At 44.5% G+C, this 18,126-nt stretch overlaps 1 protein-coding gene across 1 annotated transcript; it reads right to left on the bottom strand.

The window, feature by feature from the left end:
• Window positions 1-3,736: 3,736 nt before the first annotated feature.
• On the bottom strand, window positions 3,737-5,042 carry dio3a (iodothyronine deiodinase 3a). The gene has a single exon (XM_068726399.1). It carries the CDS (start codon window positions 5,016-5,018, stop codon window positions 4,227-4,229), a length of 792 nt encoding a protein of 263 aa, XP_068582500.1. The 5' UTR covers window positions 5,019-5,042; the 3' UTR covers window positions 3,737-4,226.
• Between the last annotated feature and the right edge of the window lie 13,084 nt (window positions 5,043-18,126).

Here is an 18,126-nt window from a genome sequence, read left to right as displayed (position 1 = left end):
GTTATTAAAGGGTTCAGTTACTCCGGCTGATCAGAGGTCAGGTTGGGTTGACATGCTGGGAGAGACGCTGTCACTGAACTGTTTATGAACAGAACGATAAGTGATCCAAGATGTGACGGGAGCCACGCAAAGTTAAGAGGATCCAACGGGGAAGTTTACCGTTCGTTAATATTACTACATGATGAAACAATGAGAGACGTGAGCGCAAGAACCGTGACAGAAACTAGTGACAGAGAATGATATGAAGCAAATTAAAACTTTAGAAGTTTATGTTTAGAGCTCATAGTGAGGAGGAGGGCAAATGAGATGTTTATGATAAATGAAAATATTGAAAACCGTTTCTTCTGGCAAACATTTGGGACAGAAATGTGTCAGACTGTCTTTGACTCAATGAAGTGATCTTAATAAATCACTTTGTATTAGAGAATGATTATTACTTCACTAAATGGTGTCTCCTTCATGTGCATGACAACACATGATCCACATCTCATCACAATGTTGATGACGCTAGCTTTGGATTCCCGTGCAGAAAGATGCATAAACACACATATATATACCTATATATATATATATATATATATATATATATATATATATATATATATATATAAACGGTGACTCTAACAAACCAGGACAGCACTGAACTCAGCACTACTGAGTCAGCAGTTTTGCTCCTCAGCCAGCAGAGAGCAGTGCAGGTGTATTTATGTAATATGATCCAGTCTTACATGTTGATGTGTGAAACACATCGTGTAGTCTTCAGAATATATGAATATATGAATATATGAATATATGAATGTATGCTCACCAGGTGTCATCGCTCTAAAAGGAAGACGGCTGTAAATAAGAGTTCATCATGATGTGAAGCCTTTCACTGAAAACATAGTTTTTACATATTTAAAACTAAGCATACACCAATAACCAATATGTTTTAATAACAGTATATTAATGTGAACTCTAATCTGAACCTGAAGCTCTGGTCTTGTTCAGCAGGAACCAGACCACCAGTGGAACCAGACCACCAGTGGAACCAGACCACCAGTGCCTCCTCTCCCACACCCTGCAGTAGTTCTCTCTCCACTCTAGCGCTGCTCAGCTTCTCTTCCTCGTTCACTGGGGGACGATCTGTGTGTTTTTTTTACATTTTTTCCTCTCTCTGCACTTCATCCAATAATTTCTCACTCCGGACTGAACTTTCGTGGAAAATGCCTCAGAGACTCCTGCTGTGATGCGTCCCTGACCGATAAAAAGCCCACCTCAACGGTCCAGTCCAATGCATTTCAATATGTGTTGTTTAAAGCATGGTTACAAGTTAACGTGTTCAACCTGAATCACAAAGGTTTAATAAATCACTCTGGTGTGCCGTGGCCCCCGGCTCCCCACCGCCAGAACACATTCATTTACAGAGCTATGGTCCCGGGAGAGAGAGAGAGAGAGAGAGAGAGAGAGAGAGAGAGAGAGAGAGAGAGAGGGAGGGGCCCTCACCTTCAAAGACGAGCAGAGACGCTACGAAAACCCCCCCCTGCACCCCCACCTCAGCACCCCCACCCTGCTCCCCCACCCTGCTCCCCCACCCTGCACCCCCACCCTGCACCCCCACCTCAGCACCCCCACCTCAGCACCCCCACCCTGCACCCCCACCCTGCACCCCCACCCTGCTCCCCCACCCTGCTCCCCCACCCTGCTCCCCCACCCTGCACCCCCACCCTGCTCCCCCACTCTGCTCCCACCGAGTTTTGAAGCAACACAGACCAGCAGAAGTTATCCCCCCCCAGCCGGAGACCTTTGACCCTTTGTTCCTGCCTGCCGCGTCCCCCGACAGAAGAAACTCCACATCCATGAACAAAACCACACATGGAACGGGATCCAGATAAGTCCAGTGAGGGTGTTCTTGTTTGGGAAAGATATATTTCCTGCAGGCAGGTATCCATCAGTCACCTGATAGCTCCACACACACACACACACACACACACACACACACACACACACACACACACACACACACACACACACACACACACACACACACACACTGCATGTTAAAGGGTTCAATGTATTCCAGATGAGCAGGAAACAAAGGTCTGTGAAGCCCATGCAGTGACTACACTGTACACTGAATCAGGGCAACGAACGTGTTCTTTTATTATATTGTTCTATATTCAAGTATTAGACAAACGTCTGAAAACACGTTGTCTTATCTTCTTACGGCTGCAATGAACTATTGATCTGTTGATTTTCTTTTAGATTAAATTGTTAGAAAATAGTAAAACTGCTTTACGTTGTTCAACATCTCCTCATGTGAGGACATCATGACTGAAGGACATCATGTGGATTAGCTGCACAAACAGAGATTTATAACTTCAGGACCAGAGAAATAAACAAGTTCCTGATGTCTGCACTAAAACCGGAAGGACGGGATCTATTTTTACTGCCACGACTCAAGATCTGAGGAGAAATCCTGATCTGGTTTTCCGGAACCATAACAAAAGCTCTTTCTCATTTCCACTTTATTACGACCACTAATTTCAAACATGCAGTGATATTTGTAGCTATAACTCAAATTAGTTTCAAAGCCGTGATTCAGTGACCCACTTCCACCACAGCCAGCCCGCGTGTGTCTTCTGGGTTTGCAAAGCCTGTGATGAGTTCAGTGACTTATGTCACAGTTGTGACTTTGCAGGAGGTAACTTAAGGTAAGCTTAATATTCCAGAGTCGCCGGTGAATAATGGAGCTGTGGAGGCCGGAGACACGGGGAGCCTGACAAGATCCACACACACGGCTTCAGTGCGTCGTGACTGGTATCACACTCTGAGGGCTTCCTTCACCTTAACATGGTGTGTACTACAACGCTGGATCAAACCCTTCTCCAGGAAAACCACAATATGTTGCACATCTGATAATGTGGTGATTTCAATATAGTGTTTCCACATATGCTGAAGGAGCAATAATTCAGCATCGAGTCACTACGGAGAGCATATTTCAGGACGCACTTAAGTGCACTAAAGCAGTTAAATGCCTTCACTGCTAACACCGTTTCTCTGCTCTGGGATCGGTGTGCTAAGCCCTGAAAACATGTGTGTTTAGACCCTTACAGGTGGATGTATCACTCAGTGTAATGGGATGAAGAGTGATTATCCTCATCTGATTGTGAGAGGTTAGGGGTTAAGGAAGGGGCTGAGGAGCACAAAGCACCGACGCTCCACCAGCCGCTGTACGGTGTCAAAGGAGACGAAACTGTGTCAAATTAGTTTCATTTGTAAGATTTTTGTTGTTGCAAATAAAATGGTTTTGATTGTGAATCAGTCAAAAAAAAATCTGCTTTAAAATAATGCAATAATTTCTGTTTTTACAGACTTTTTATCTTTTTATCTTTTGAAGATCTGATCATCTTTGCAGTGATTTCATATGTTCTGCTTCTCCACACCACTTTCAGTCAGACAGGAGACTCGTGGAGGAATCCGTGAGAGGCCTCGTTGTGCTTTATTGTGCAGGAAATTGAACATTCATCCCTTTGTCTTCTTACCACAAAAGACTAAATCACTGTAAAATCTATGCACAGCGTGATGTTATTGCAAAAAAAAAAAAAAAGCGAATAAAAGGAAACGCACGCGCTCCCCCACCTTGCATGCAAACCACGACGATGCTCCTGATTAAGCATTTAGTTATGAAATGAAACAGGCCTGCGATGGAGAAGTAGATCAAAGCATTTTATTGTATGAAAAATATATCCATAAAACGTAACAATATGTACATAACAGTCGCGCCACGCAGGGCAGAGAGCGGTACCTTCACGCGTGATCTCCAGTAAAAACATCAGTGTCGGTTCTCTGGATTCAGCCCGTTTAAAAACCGAACTTCACTACATACTGAGGAGCAGAGTGATGCGCACAGCTCATCCTCCTGATGCGGTATTAACGGCGCGTTGACACGAGGAGAAGAAATACAAACACAAGTAAAAACTTTTGACACACAAAATCATGTTGTTCACAGACGATGAAGGTCCAGACAAACCTGTGAGTAGACGGGTTCTAGACTGTGAGTAGACGGGTTCTAGACAGCACGTTCAATGTCCGGAGTGACACGGAGGAGCTACAGCCCGGTGCGTCCTAACAGAACACTGGAAATAAATACACCTAACCCGTTACAGACGGATCTAACTGGAGTTATAATACTGGCAAATATGCAGCATCGTGTTGTCGTCATAGCAGCTATACAAAGATGAGAATTAATCCACACTGATAACTAGATTACTGGACTTCTGCAGCGCGTCTCTGTAGTGGTCGAGCCAGTCTCTGAGCTCCGTGATCCGGTACCCCTCAGGTCCTCTGCCTCCCTGATACACTATCTTCCCCTCCTGCAGAATATAAAGTCTGTCGAAATAGGCTCCGTACGCAGCGTTGGAGGAGTTCTCCATGCTGTCGACCACGAGCGGGCAGCCGGGCACCTCCAGGTGCATGAGCTGCGCAGCGTTCAGCCGGTCCTCCAGACACCGGTGTTTGGGGATCTGATAGGGCGCGTCAGTGCTCATCCAGCCGTCGGAGGGGTGCGCTTCCTCGATGTACACAACTACAGAGTCTGCTATGTCTGCGTTCTGCTGCACGACTCCCTGAAAAGCCTTCAGACGCACCATGAACGGCGGTCAGGTGCAGCTCCCAAAGTTGAGGATGAGCGGTCTCTTCTCTTTTGCGTAATCGAGGATGCGGCTGCGCCGCTGGTCCTCCAGCTGAACAACTTCGGTGTTGGGCGCTCCGTGTCCGAGGTGCGCCGCCTTCAGAAAGTCCAGCTTGTGGCCGTGCCACACTGCCTTCAGGGACTCGAGGCTGAAGAGACGGTTGGAGTCCGATATGCACAGCGGAGGATCGATGGCATCGCCCTCCTGCTGCCTCATGCTGAAGAAAACCCTTCTCCTGATGCACAGAAAGTCAAGCAGCCAGAATATCAGCGCTGCCATTAGGAAGCGGGGCAGCAGCACGAGACAGACTATTGCATTTTTAATAGCTTTAATAGTATTCATCATCACCTAGAACTACCCGGTGGTGTTATGCTGTGCCACGATCTTGTGGGTTGAAGTTGGGTTACTTGCAACTTCCCCTCTTTTTATAGCACCGGCAGATTTGAATGAATCACACCCCGCCTCCAAACTGGGGCCGAGGCCTCACATGGTGGGGATTACCTTCTGTCAACCCCGCAGCTTTGAGTCACGGCCAGGAGCACAGGGTGCGGCGCAGCAGCTAGTTTAAGAAGCCGTTCAAATGAACATTATCATCCGCTGATGTGTGGATGTATGTGACGACACAGAGGCCTGCTGTGACTACCGTCCTGACCCGATCCAAGCACCAACACACAGAACAGGCTGCTGTTTCTCACCTCAGTCCACATGGAGCGAGGCTCACATGAGGTTATAACCTCACAGCAGAACATCTGAGCAGCTTCAATATGTTTAAGTCACATGTGTGGTTCATAGTTATGGGATGTATACAGTAAAGTAACATTTGTATCGCCACACGAAAAAAGTTACATTCTCAGAAACAGAGAAAAAAATATTTCTGATAAAAAAAAGGCAGAAATATGTGAAATGATGAATTCTGACAAAGTCCAACGTCTGAAACAAAAAGTCTGAAATCTCAGAATCGTGTCACTGTCCAGAAATACTTCTTCATATTTCTGAATTTAAAGTCGGGGTTTGGAGATGAGAAAACGTTTTTTCATGTGTTCATAATCCTCTCAGGTCTACTGGGTCGACTCCGGCAACATTACATAAAAAGAGATCCTACAGACACAAGTCATAAGCTGCCCGTCAGACGCTCAGGGCTGTTTGTGATGCGTCTGAAGAGCTGCCGTCTTCAATCAACCCCAAAATAATAATAATAATAATATTAATAAGTGTCCAAAAACTATTAAGAAGTTGTACCTGCAGCTGCTGATTTTCAGCCCAGTGCCACTGCAAGTCTGAAGACCATGAACAGACATGTTTGACTCTGTTCAACACTGATCACTGGTCACTGAAGTGATTTGCCACTTCACAGTCGGTCAGCAGAGCTTCGCTCCGTCTTTAAGGAAACATGAAACTGTGGAGAACGTGTGGAGGAACTCTAGGGGACAAAAAGAAGGAATATTATGGGGAACTGCCAGACACTCCTGAAGACACTTAAGACAACGCTGCTCTCAACAGGGAGCCGAAGGACGACATGAAAACCACCGGTGAGAATCCGTCCACAGAAACAAACAGAACCAGAAACACGTCTGACACCACGACTCGGGTCCAGAGGACCGGCTGAGAACAGGAAATGTTCTGCTGCTGCATGAGAGTCTAAACACACATTTAACCGGTGACTTGACACACAGATATGACACTACAGCGTTGATAGGATCACATGTCTCCTCCTTACGTTCAGAGCTTCATGCTAATGAGGACGTGTGTGTGTGTGTGTGTGTGTGTGTGTGGGGGGGGGGGGGGGGCGATCTGTTCAGCGGTTCTGTGCTCCACAGGGATCCAACATCTGGACACACATATTAGCCATTACTGGCTGAACGCCATCCAGGCTGGGCTGCTGTGCTCATTCAGCGACAGCGTTCCAGGTCTAGTGAGCACATGGTAGACCGGTTAAGGCCTCATGGCCTGTTACACTGGATCCATGTCATGTTGTCAGAGTGCAGGGTGGCCCACAGCTAGACGTGGAGGAGGATGTCAGCTCACAGACGTCGTGATGACTCAGAGAGAGAGAGTCATACCCAGTCATCACATCTCCTATAGGCTCTATCCTCAGACGAAGAACCAAACATCTGTTTCTTATTTTATATTAGTTGGCTTTTTTTTTTTTAATGCATTCAAAAAATTGCCAAGTTGAAATGCTGAAAATGTGACGTATCCAAAAAACATCTGCAATGCTCCTCACATTAATACATATATAAACATATATAAAGGCCATATTTCCACATTGATTTCCACCATTTAAAGGTTTGAATGTCTCTTACTGTAAATACTTGTTAATGGTACACCACAGGAGAATATCAGCTCACTCCTGATTGCATTAATTCACATTTCCTTTGAGCAATTTTTGCAGAACTTCAGTTTAACCTTGTGCAACATTTGGATGAGAGGCTGATCTTCATACGATTTTGAATCTGTTGAGAATTGTTTTCTATCGTCTATAAGCTCAATATTTTTGGGTGGACTGAAAGTCATTTCAAGATGGATTCTGGGAAATAGTTTTCACTATTTCCTGACTTTTTAAGACTCTCAACAGATGAATCCCCATTACTATGATTATTAGTGGTGCAGCGCATTTAGAAAGATGACCGTCAGCTGCAGCGAGGACATCAGCTGATTCTGTTTGTCGCTGGACATTTTGAGGGATCCGTTGTCTTTTAGTCCAGTTCTTTACCTCCTCCGTCCTCAACCCTCCTCTCTGTCCCACATTGAAACTGTATCACCGCTCAGAGGAAACAAAAGTCTCTTTATGAGGTAATGAAAGGCTCGCCCGCTGTGCCTAAATTAGCTTTGAGGAATTACTCTTTTGTTGTTTCGGCTGAGCACCAGAGGTGTCTTCTGACCTGCTTACTTCTACCTCCTGTAAACTCTGTGGATTCTTGGCAGCAGCTGCAGGTTCGTCTGAGGACAATGCAGATCTGAAAACACCTCTTTTCTCTTTTCTGCTGCTTTCTTATTGAGCTGGCGGCGCTCCAGAAGCCACAACCGATGGGATATCACCAAGACCAACAGAAGACCGCGAAGCCAGGTCGGCTCCTTCTCTCTCAAGTCGCTGAATAGAACGCAGGATAAAAATCTACCTCTTCCCCATCCTCAGCGTCACCTTCCTCACCCTGGTCTAAATCAAAGAGCACTAGTGTTCACGCTCAACTTGAATGAACTGCCGCTGCCTGCCCCGCGGGGCTGTTTGTATCTCGGCAACAGGCGAGCCAATGAGGAGTGGACAAACATGTTATAATAATCCGTTTCATCTTGCTAGTCACATCACTCGCGAGACGATTCAAAGTGGCGTCTTAGTTTGAACGTTTCTTAAGAGCCCGATGACAACCAGCGGCATGTGAAGCCGAGCCGACCCGCCGCACAGAGACGTACTCCAAGGAGGAGGAGGATTCTAAAATGTCATGAAAGCACCCGTCGTAGTCCGAGAGCATGAGAAAAGCATGTGTTCAAGTCCTTCTGTCTCTGACACTGTAACAATATAAGACCTGGTGAAGTTTAACTGTCTGGTGTTTAACAGAACAACGCCGGTCTGATCTGAGCCGGACCTCAAGGAAACACTGACACCGGATCTGCTGCAGGAAGGACGTAATTAAATAACAAGCAGCAGGAGGATACTGTATGATTTAACGAAAATAAACTGTGATGATCTCTGTACGCTTTATGAATCTATTTTAAAAACATACACATAGAAGCGGTGACTTCACTTCCGACGCTCTAAACTACCTCCGACGTAAAACCACCCTCGTCATCATTAAGACGCTTAGAGTAGGTGATGTAGTAGAGCAGCACAGTGCACGCACACGCACACACACACACACACACACACACACACACACTCCTGTTTCCAACACACACACACACACACACACACACAGCGAGTCTCATCTCTCTGGATGAAGTATATATTCAAAGCAGTGAGCCACAGATCGTGAAGACTTCCTACGTGCAACCAGACCTCACTTTTACCCCGTAGTGCAGTTCTTATTGTCATTCAGTGAATTCACAAACGCTAACTATTCACACAGCCTCGTCCGACTCCCTCAGTAGCTCTGGGGGTTCCTGGCAAGTCTTTGCACGAGTGAGTGTCTCCAGTCGTCTGTGGCCTCAGCTGAACTCCCTGAGTGATGATGGTGGTGAGCATGTCGGAGGATGTCCTCATGTGGCTTCTCTTCTCACTGCTGCCCGTTTGAGCGTATTAGCGAGTTGCCCGTCTGTACACTCATTGATGCCAGTCCTCAGGACAGATGGTGGCAAGACAGGGTGAGTGAGAAAACCTCTGAGAGAGAGAGACACACACACACACACACACACACACACACACACACACACACACACACACACACACACACACACACACACACACACACACACACACACACACACACACACACACACACACACACACACACACACACCTCCTCTCTTGCCCTCTGAAGCATCAACAGCTGCTGTGAACAATTGTCTTTATTGATCTTATTGTGCGGTCAGTCTGGCAGAGTCTGTCTTGATACATATAGCTGTAGATATTAAGACGCCTTAACTGTGTTAAGACGTTCTGCTGCAGGGCTCAGGAGCACTGAAGTCAACGTACATTGATGCTCCTTCTTCAAAACATTCTTCACCGCATCGTCAGAAGAGCACAAAAAGGTTAACGGGAGGTTTACGCGTTAACCAAAAAGCCCAGGAGGAGAATCAAAGCGCTGCTGTCCTCATGGGGTCATTGTGCACTCACCAGTGTTTAATAGGATGTGTCTTCTGCCCTGAGTTGTCTCTGCGGGACACCGCTAAAGCAGTGGGATCAACATCAACTGGCAGCGCCTGTGATGCTGGACAGGAAGGTGAAGCACAACACGGAGATCTTCAGGCAGGACAACACTAACCGAGCTGATCTGTAGAGCGGGATCAGCTGTGTTGAGTTTGTACAACAACTAACATTGGTCAGTTGTTTTTCCAATGAGTTTATTTTGGAATATGTCTGTAAGTAACCAAAGCTTAAAATCACTAGAGAATAAAAAATATTTTTTAATTAATTGTCTTTTGATGAAATCATATATCACAATCACGTCGTCTTAATTGATGATACCAACATATTAACTCAAATTCATCAGGAAATGTGATTATTTTTGCACTAAATGAGAAATGAGAAAACATTTTTTAAATTATTATATTATTATAATATATATATTATTATTCTAATAATTAATTATATGAATGAATCTATTATTTGGTGGATGGTTGCATCGCTCAGCCGTTCAGACTGAGGCGATCATCGTTCAGGCTTAGGGGTCTCATGGGATCCTTCTTCTTCTTCTTTTACACAGAACAGGATCTCAGCAGGACTCCCGACACATTCTGAGAATCTGCAGGAACATTAAATTATGGGAAAGAGCAGCGAGCTGGTGCTTTATGATTTATCATCAGACAGACAGAGCAGGTGTGGGAATGTTACCTCCACTTCAACACGGTGGGAACACATCATTTCACTACTTAATGAAATCACACTAGTTTTTAAGACTTAAATATCATCTGTTATTTTAATCAATGATTTCACCTTTGTGGTGATATTTGATCGCATGTAAATTATGATTATTAACATGTTCTACTGCTTCAATCGGACATGAAGACATGATGACGTCTTATGTGTTCAAACATATCTTGTGAGTTTCCTCTCCACACAGCAGAGAGACGTTTCTGTGTTCTAATGAACAAACCTCTAATGTGTCCAAAAGAATCGTCTGAATACAGCAAGAAGGAGATGAGAACATGTTTCAAATCCACCAGGAATAGGACTCACAATAACACCAGCGTGTGGGAGGAGGATTGAAAAAGATGCCTTTTAAACGTTTTAAATATTTTAAATGTTTTAAACATTTTAAATGTTTTAAACGTTTAACAGAGTGACAGACATTTGACTCATCGGTCGACTACTTTACATAAAGATGATTTACTGTGAATCAGCTGCAGACGTTTGATTCAAATGGATTACAGTATATTTATGTCGAGTGGGATACATTGTTTCCTCGATAGTATTTAAAGATAATAGTATATTATAATGTTTTTATGATCTTTTTTAAGGGCTGAAATATGAAGCAAAGCATTAAAGAGGATTTTCACGTAGACTATTGTTGCACATTACTTCATTTACCGTCAGAGCGCTGTCTGTCTGTCTGTCTGTCTGTCTCTGTCTGTCTCTCTCTCTCTCTCTCTCTCCCCTAGCCCTCCTCTCCTCTTCATTATTGCCTTGGCATTGTGAGACCCCCTGGTGGATCCTGGCATCACACTCCTCTTTCAAAAAGGAATGAAAATGCAGCACTGGTCTGTGCCATCAGTTTGCTCCGTTCCCCCTTTCATCTGCCCGGACATATTAAGACAAGAAATGTGAAGCTCTGCAGCAGCTCCCACATGAATCAGTCCAAGCCCCCCAGAGAGGACGTGTGCTGGTCACTTCAGGTCCCGTTCAGACGAGAGAGAGACAGGGAGAGACAGGGAGAGACAGAGAGAGAGAGAGAGAGACAGACAGGGAGAGAGAGAGAGAGAGAGAGAGAGAGAGAGAGAGACAGACAGGGAGACAGGGAGAGAGAGACAGAGAGAGAGAGAGAGAGAGAGAGAGACAGGGAGAGAGAGACAGGGAACGAGAGAGACAGAGAGAGAGAGACGGAGAGAGAGAGAGACAGAGAGACAGAGAAAAACAGGGAGAGAGAGAGAGAAACAGGGAGAGAGAGACAGGGAGAGAGAGACAAAGAGAGAGACAGACAGAGAGACAGAGAGGGCATGTGACCTGTTATTTGAGGACACAGCATTTATTTATTTGGTGTTTGTCATATTTAGGTGTCTGTGATCCACTGACCTCTACAGTAAAAGGTTTAATAAGACAGATCAATAGTGACACAATCTCACAGGTTACACTTATTGTTTTATTAATGTGCACATATTTAATGACGCTCCATCACCCCCCCCCCCCCCCCCTTACCACCACCTCTTCCTGAAATAGCGTCTGGGCTCAGAAAGTCTTTATGATTTGAAATGGATGATATATGCAATACTTTTTTGGACCTTCTAGATGAAATTGTGTTCAACTGATTTCTGAGTGTTTTCTTAATTTTGGACTGGATGACTAGTCTAACGTTAAACTCACCATACGACACACAGGCACACTGCCCTCACTGCGTTAATGAGCTGAGCATCCAGGATGGACATCACCACAGCCTGATTCACCCAAAATAAAACAAGAAATGGAGCAATGTGCTTTAAGAGCATGAGAAGCGGGGTCTTAAACCAGGACCACATTCCGTTTGAATTGTAAAGTGCCAATAAGGCAAAGGGCGAGGTGTGTTGAATACGGGCTTTGGAGCAATGAAAGGGAGGTTAAGAGGAGCCGTGTTCAGCCGAAGCAGAGATAACCGGGAAAGAGACGGGAGAAGGGTCCACAAAAAGATGCTTGTATAGGAGAGAGGGAAGGAGGCCAGCAGTGTTTCACGGGACTGTTGAGACAGAACCAGCACTATACGCATTGAAACAGGGCTGAGCCCAGCAGGGAATTACAACACACGAGAACATACAGTATAGTGAGCACAAGGTCACACACCAGAACACCATCAGAGCGGATCCTTTTATTAAAGAAGCATAAAGAAGTATTTAAAGTGATGCTGACATGCTGCTGTAATAATGCAACATTTGCTCATTATAACTGATATTCTAATCCTATAATACTTTCTCCCTTTTTTGCAAAGCTGGCGTGAGTTACTCCGTCTGATTCCACTCCACTGGGTTATTATATGATGGCGGAAAGGTGTGAGGGATAAGGTATTAACGATCCAATAAAAGCGCTGTTTGAAGCATGCCGGTCCGCCTCCTCAACTCCCCAAACGTTGATGTTCTGCCGTGCCGTTACATCATTACGTGCTTTCTGCCTTTATTACCGAGAGAACTTTTTATTATTCAGAGAACTAAGAGGGTGCTCAGACCGGTGAGGTTGGTCTCTTTGACTTTGTTTTTTCCAAGAGAGGAGCCCAGACAGGTGATCGTCTCAAAAGGCCGGCAGTATTTTATGAGCAGTGAGACTCAGAGAGAGAATGTAGAATCTCTCCAACGAGACTTTACACCCAGAGGAAAAAAGAGAAACTTCTCCAAACATGAGTTTCAGTGTGGCAGAAGCTGTTGTTGATGCCCTCTGCCTCCTACACAGAACTGAGAAACTTTTTGTTCAAATCATCACATCCTGACAGCCTGGTTACATAAGGAGTCAACACAAGTCCACTTTCAATTTGTGATTCCATATTTAATGTGTTTGTGGGGGAGGTGAGAGGTTTTTTTTTGAGGAGTAAACACCTACCTACGTAGCAGCCAACGTGTTGGAGCTGTCTGCAAGGAAAATCACAGAGCCATAAGGAAAAATGCAAACTCAGGAGTTTGAGCCCAAGGCTTCGATGTTAAGGGACGATCAAACCCGGGCTTCACAGAGATCACTGTAAAACACCCGACGGCATCAAAGCATACATGTCTGTGGCCACATTCACTGTGTCTGCTTCAGACATGTTGTCGTACTCACTGGTTAATAATGCAATAAACTGCATCGTTGTTTACGTTAAACAAAACATTTTAGTAGAAGTTGCTTCTGTGAACACTGCGTTTGTGTCGGCAGGTGTTGTCTTGAGTTTGTTGAAACGGCGGAAACGATTCCTCGCGATACTCAAGTAGTATCTATCATACCTGCTATTATACCTATTATACCAGCTGTTATACCTGCTATTATACCTGCTATTATACCTATTATACCAGCTGTTATACCTGCTATTATACCTGCTATTATACCTATTATACCAGCTGTTATACCTGCTATTATACCTGCTATTATACCTATTATACCAGCTGTTATACCTTCTATTATACCTGCTATTATACCTATTATACCAGCTGTTATACCTTCTATTATACCTGCTATTATACCTATTATACTAGCTGTTATACCTGCTATTATACCTATTATACCAGCTGTTATACCTGCTATTATACCTGCTATTATACCTATTATACTAGCTGTTATACCTGCTATTATACCTATTATACCAGCTGTTATACCTGCTATTATACCTATTATACCAGCTGTTATACCTATCATACCAGCTGTTATACCTGCTATTATACCTGCTATTATACCTATTATACCAGCTGTTATACCTGCTATTATACCTATTATACCTGCTATTATACTTGCTATTTTGCCTCAAGCACATTGACTATTTACATTTCTAAAGGAAAATACCCGTAAAAACAAAACAATGTACTTTTGAATGAGGTTTTAGAGACAGAGTATGTCACGTTCATTATTGCATTATAAGCCCTGACAGGGTGAGTTCATCCACAGATGAGAACCTAGCTTCAGCACATTCACACCTGGTAGTGAAGTCCGGCTCTCACTGTTATCAGGTCTCAGACGTTACATGTCCTACTCCTGGAGAAAGGATCACAGCTGCATACGCTGTTACTACTCATTGTTTCTGCTGCCTCCTGCAGAGAGTCATAAAACCTGAGCCCGTCTGACTCACAGGGAAAGTAAAGACAGCCTCTGCAGCGTCCCCTGAGGTTCCCCAGGTAGCCAGCAGGATCGGATTGATTGCGGTAGGGTTCTAGCATAGTCTGCTAAACTTTAGCCAACCAATGGTGAGCCGGCTCAGGCTGTGGCCATCTGGCTGCCATATTTCACTAAGTTACAGGGCTAGAGACCGTGTGACGGCTTGAAAGTTTGAAAGAGGTTAACCAGAAAGGATTCCACATTCACGTCATTGTTTGTTCACTGGTATCTGGTTTCACCTGCTAACAAACCGGTACAAATACGCAACGCCGCACAAGTAGCTAATGTAGGCTGAGTGATGCGAGAACAAGGCTAGCAGTACGAGAACACGAGTCCTAATAACTGGAATTACTGTCCTTCAACATGTTGATTTGAGTGGCATTCAAAATATGCTTTTGTTCTTGAAAAATGTTTGAATGATTTCAAACAGCTCCTCTACACAATGTTTGAGGTCAGAGATAAAATCTGGCTCAATTCTGACTTTTAGACTGTAGTCGACGAGTCTAAACTTAAAGTTTAAACTTCTATTTAAACAAAAGTAGTCGTTAGGAGCATCCCTAATAAATAGTCTACTTATGTGAAATAAACACATGTAAAGTACAGTTTTGCATACTGCTGTGTGAATTAAATACTGATATTATCTCATTTTAGACCTTTAGAGCAGAATGAACATAACATCACTATTCTTACAGTAAACCAGCAGTTTAACATGTTAGTGATTTATACGCCTCTCTCATCATATCTATGTGTTTATGAAATAAATGAGGGAGATTTGACTCCACACATTCTTTTCATGCACTTGTCTGTGATGTCGGCATTATAAATGAACCTCCAGCATCTTTCCTAATACAGTAATTATATATTTACACAAACAACATGAACCATGAAGCCACTCAGTCTGGTTAATAACTGATGTGATGAATGAATGAGATAAATGTTCTCTTTGATCAGAAACACCCTCTCCTCCCTCTCGTGTTGTATATAAATAAAACATCTGGACGTCAATCGGTTTGTTCCTCAAGAACTACACGGAGAAGACCACAGACCACAGACGTGACGCATCTTGACTACAGCCTCTTGTACTCCAGCGCCACAGATTTATGATCGTCAGCATCATCATCATCATCATCATCGTCCTCATTTTGGACTTTGCTCAGGAGTAGTGTGAAGATGTAACCGTGTCATGCGAACATGATCCAATGCTATGATGCAATGCAGTGTTACATCCATGTCATCAGTGCACTTTTCATTAGGAGTGAGACGACCGGATAGCTTTGTCTACTGTTTATACAACTTGGGCATGCGTCAGTCAGTCAGTCAGTCAGTCAGTCAGTCAGTCAGTCAGTCAGTCAGTCAGTCAGTGTGTGTGTGTGTGTGTGTGTGTGTGTGTGTGTGTGTGTGTGTGCGTGTGCATGTACCCTCTGCGTCTCTGTCTGCAGCTCTAACTCTCCTTCCTCCGCCATGAATTCCAAAATGACATTCCTCTCACATATTTAGACCTGATATGAGTCCAACTTGACACGGTTTCACCTCAGATGCTGCTTGTTGACATGCTGTGTGCAGGCAGGAGGCAACGGAGCAAAGCAAGCTAATGCTGAGCAGAGGGGGGGGGGGACAGAGAGAGAGAGAGAGAGAGAGAGAGAGAGAGAGGAGGGGGGGAGAGAGAGAGAGAGAAGGGGGGAGGGAGAGAGAGAGAAGGGGGGAGGGAGAGAGAGAGAGAGAGAGAGAGAGAGAGACTCAGCTGTGTATTTGCCGTTTCATCCACCCTGAGTTCAGATGAGGACAGGCTCGTACACTCGCTGCCTTGAGATTAGCCTCAGTTTTTTGGAAGGCAGCAGACAGGAGAGCAGGAATGAATTTAAACCGTACAAAATGCACCCCATCTCTAATATTGAACAGATATAGCTGGGTGTGTATGTGACGATGCACGAGCCAGAAATCTTGATCTCTTCAGACTATTCCTTCCTGTCGCATAGTCCAAACGTACAAGGACTGTGTAGGCACCATAGGGGACCTTTAGAGCCCATCCAGCATTATGGAAGGATCACATATGGAGTTACACATCAGAGCGGGACAAAGGGCTGGGGAAGAAGAAAACACTCATCTGAGACAGTGAGGCTTCTCCGTGGTAATGCTGTTGACACGTAAATGGCCAAAAGGCTATAGGCTGGTGGGAAGGATGGCCTGAACATAATGAGAAGCATGTAAGTGAACGTAATGAGAAGCAGAACGTATGCAGAGGGCTGCTACGTGCTCTGCATGTCGGTTAGCTGCTTTATGTTAGACTCCGCTCTCTTCCTGCAGATTAACATCTCTGCTCGCATTGTGTTCATCGGATGATGCTACAAAAGCACCAATGATTCCAACCAGCGTCCTCCCAAGCGTTGAAGCTGCACATTAACAGAAGTTGTTCTCCGCTACGTCTCTTGCGTTTTATGTGAACTGTTCCCGGAGGTCTCCGTGAACTCTGCGGCGAGGCCCTCCTCCTACAGTATGGACGTCTCCAAGAATGTGGGGGCCGTTAAGCTGAAACAGCTTTCCCTTGAAGTAACCAGAGCAAAGCAAGAGTGACTGACAGCCTGGTTGATTTTGCCTTTTTAACCACAAGATGCTCAGGTTTTCATTTGGAACGTTTGGGGCTAGGATCACTCGGCGTTAATAGGTTTTTAAATCTTTCAAATAGGAGTTAGATGCTGTCAAATGAGAGGCAGAACAAATAAAGTAGTATGCAAATCAATTAGCAACAGACAGCGTGAGCCAAGAATACACTGACCTACTTGATAGAGAAGTTCACAGATCGTTCAAAACGCTGAATGGACATCTTTCTCTCACATTGGGTGACACGGTCTTGGTCATCTACTTTGTGAATTGCTTACAGTAAATTGAGTAATGGTTTTACTGTTAGGAGAGGGTTGTTGGGAAGCAGAGAGCTTCAGAAGGGGGCATGCTTTTGTGATTTACTGTTGCATCAGCCAAGTCTCAACTTTCACGTTAGAAGAAGTGATGCATTTCCTGGTGCAGATACTCTTACTGGAAGAAGACAACATGGTGACTCAGTGGAGTTCAGCTGAGCGAACGCAACACACAGTTCAACCTCTTATCTATTTGATCTGCAGCAGAGCTTCTGAAATGACATTCATTCTTCTGAAGCTCATCACTCTGAAAGCTTTCAAAAACACAACCTTGGCAACATCGGTATGAAAGCTGTCTTCTTCTCCTGCCAGAAATAAACTCCGCTAGCCTCAAAACCATTATTTTCTGTCAAGCAATCCTTCACATTAGTTATGTCATTACTTAGTTTTGTATTTATTTTTCGTAGTAGAAACGTTCTATCAAAAACACACCGTTTCTCGTGGAGAATGCAGCTCAAAATAACTCCGATTTGTGAATTGACCACAAAGAGACGTTTTTCCTTCGACTGATGAATTCAACAACAGACTCAAACTAAACACACGTCTTACAGTGAGAGACTTAAAGGAACAGCGCGTGAGGTTTTGTGGCATCTAGTGGGGAGGCAGCAGACAGCAAGCAGCCACGTGACCCCCCCCCCCCCCCCCCCCCAGGGCTTTATGACTACAAGGAGCTACTTCATCAATACTCCGTTCTGTTCATGACTACATGGACAACAGGAAGTTATTTATGATTTACAAAACTAAACGTTGTTTCTAGAGCAGCAACTATATGAAGTCATTAACGTCATTAATTAAATGAGAATTATCACGTTTTGACGGAGCGCTTCTGTTTCAACACATCCACCAATTCCGTATGTTGTAAATCATGTCACGCGATGCTTCTCAGCCTCATCAAATGCTGTACGAGTATCGTGATAAACGTCTCGTCTCG

The sequence above is a fragment of the Cebidichthys violaceus genome, unplaced genomic scaffold (assembly GCF_023349555.1).
Source record: "Cebidichthys violaceus isolate CVI_PGR_0920_01 unplaced genomic scaffold, fCebVio1.0.p SCAF_39, whole genome shotgun sequence".
NCBI lineage: Eukaryota > Metazoa > Chordata > Actinopteri > Perciformes > Stichaeidae > Cebidichthys > Cebidichthys violaceus.
This window is presented reverse-complemented; position numbering and strand designations above follow the sequence as displayed.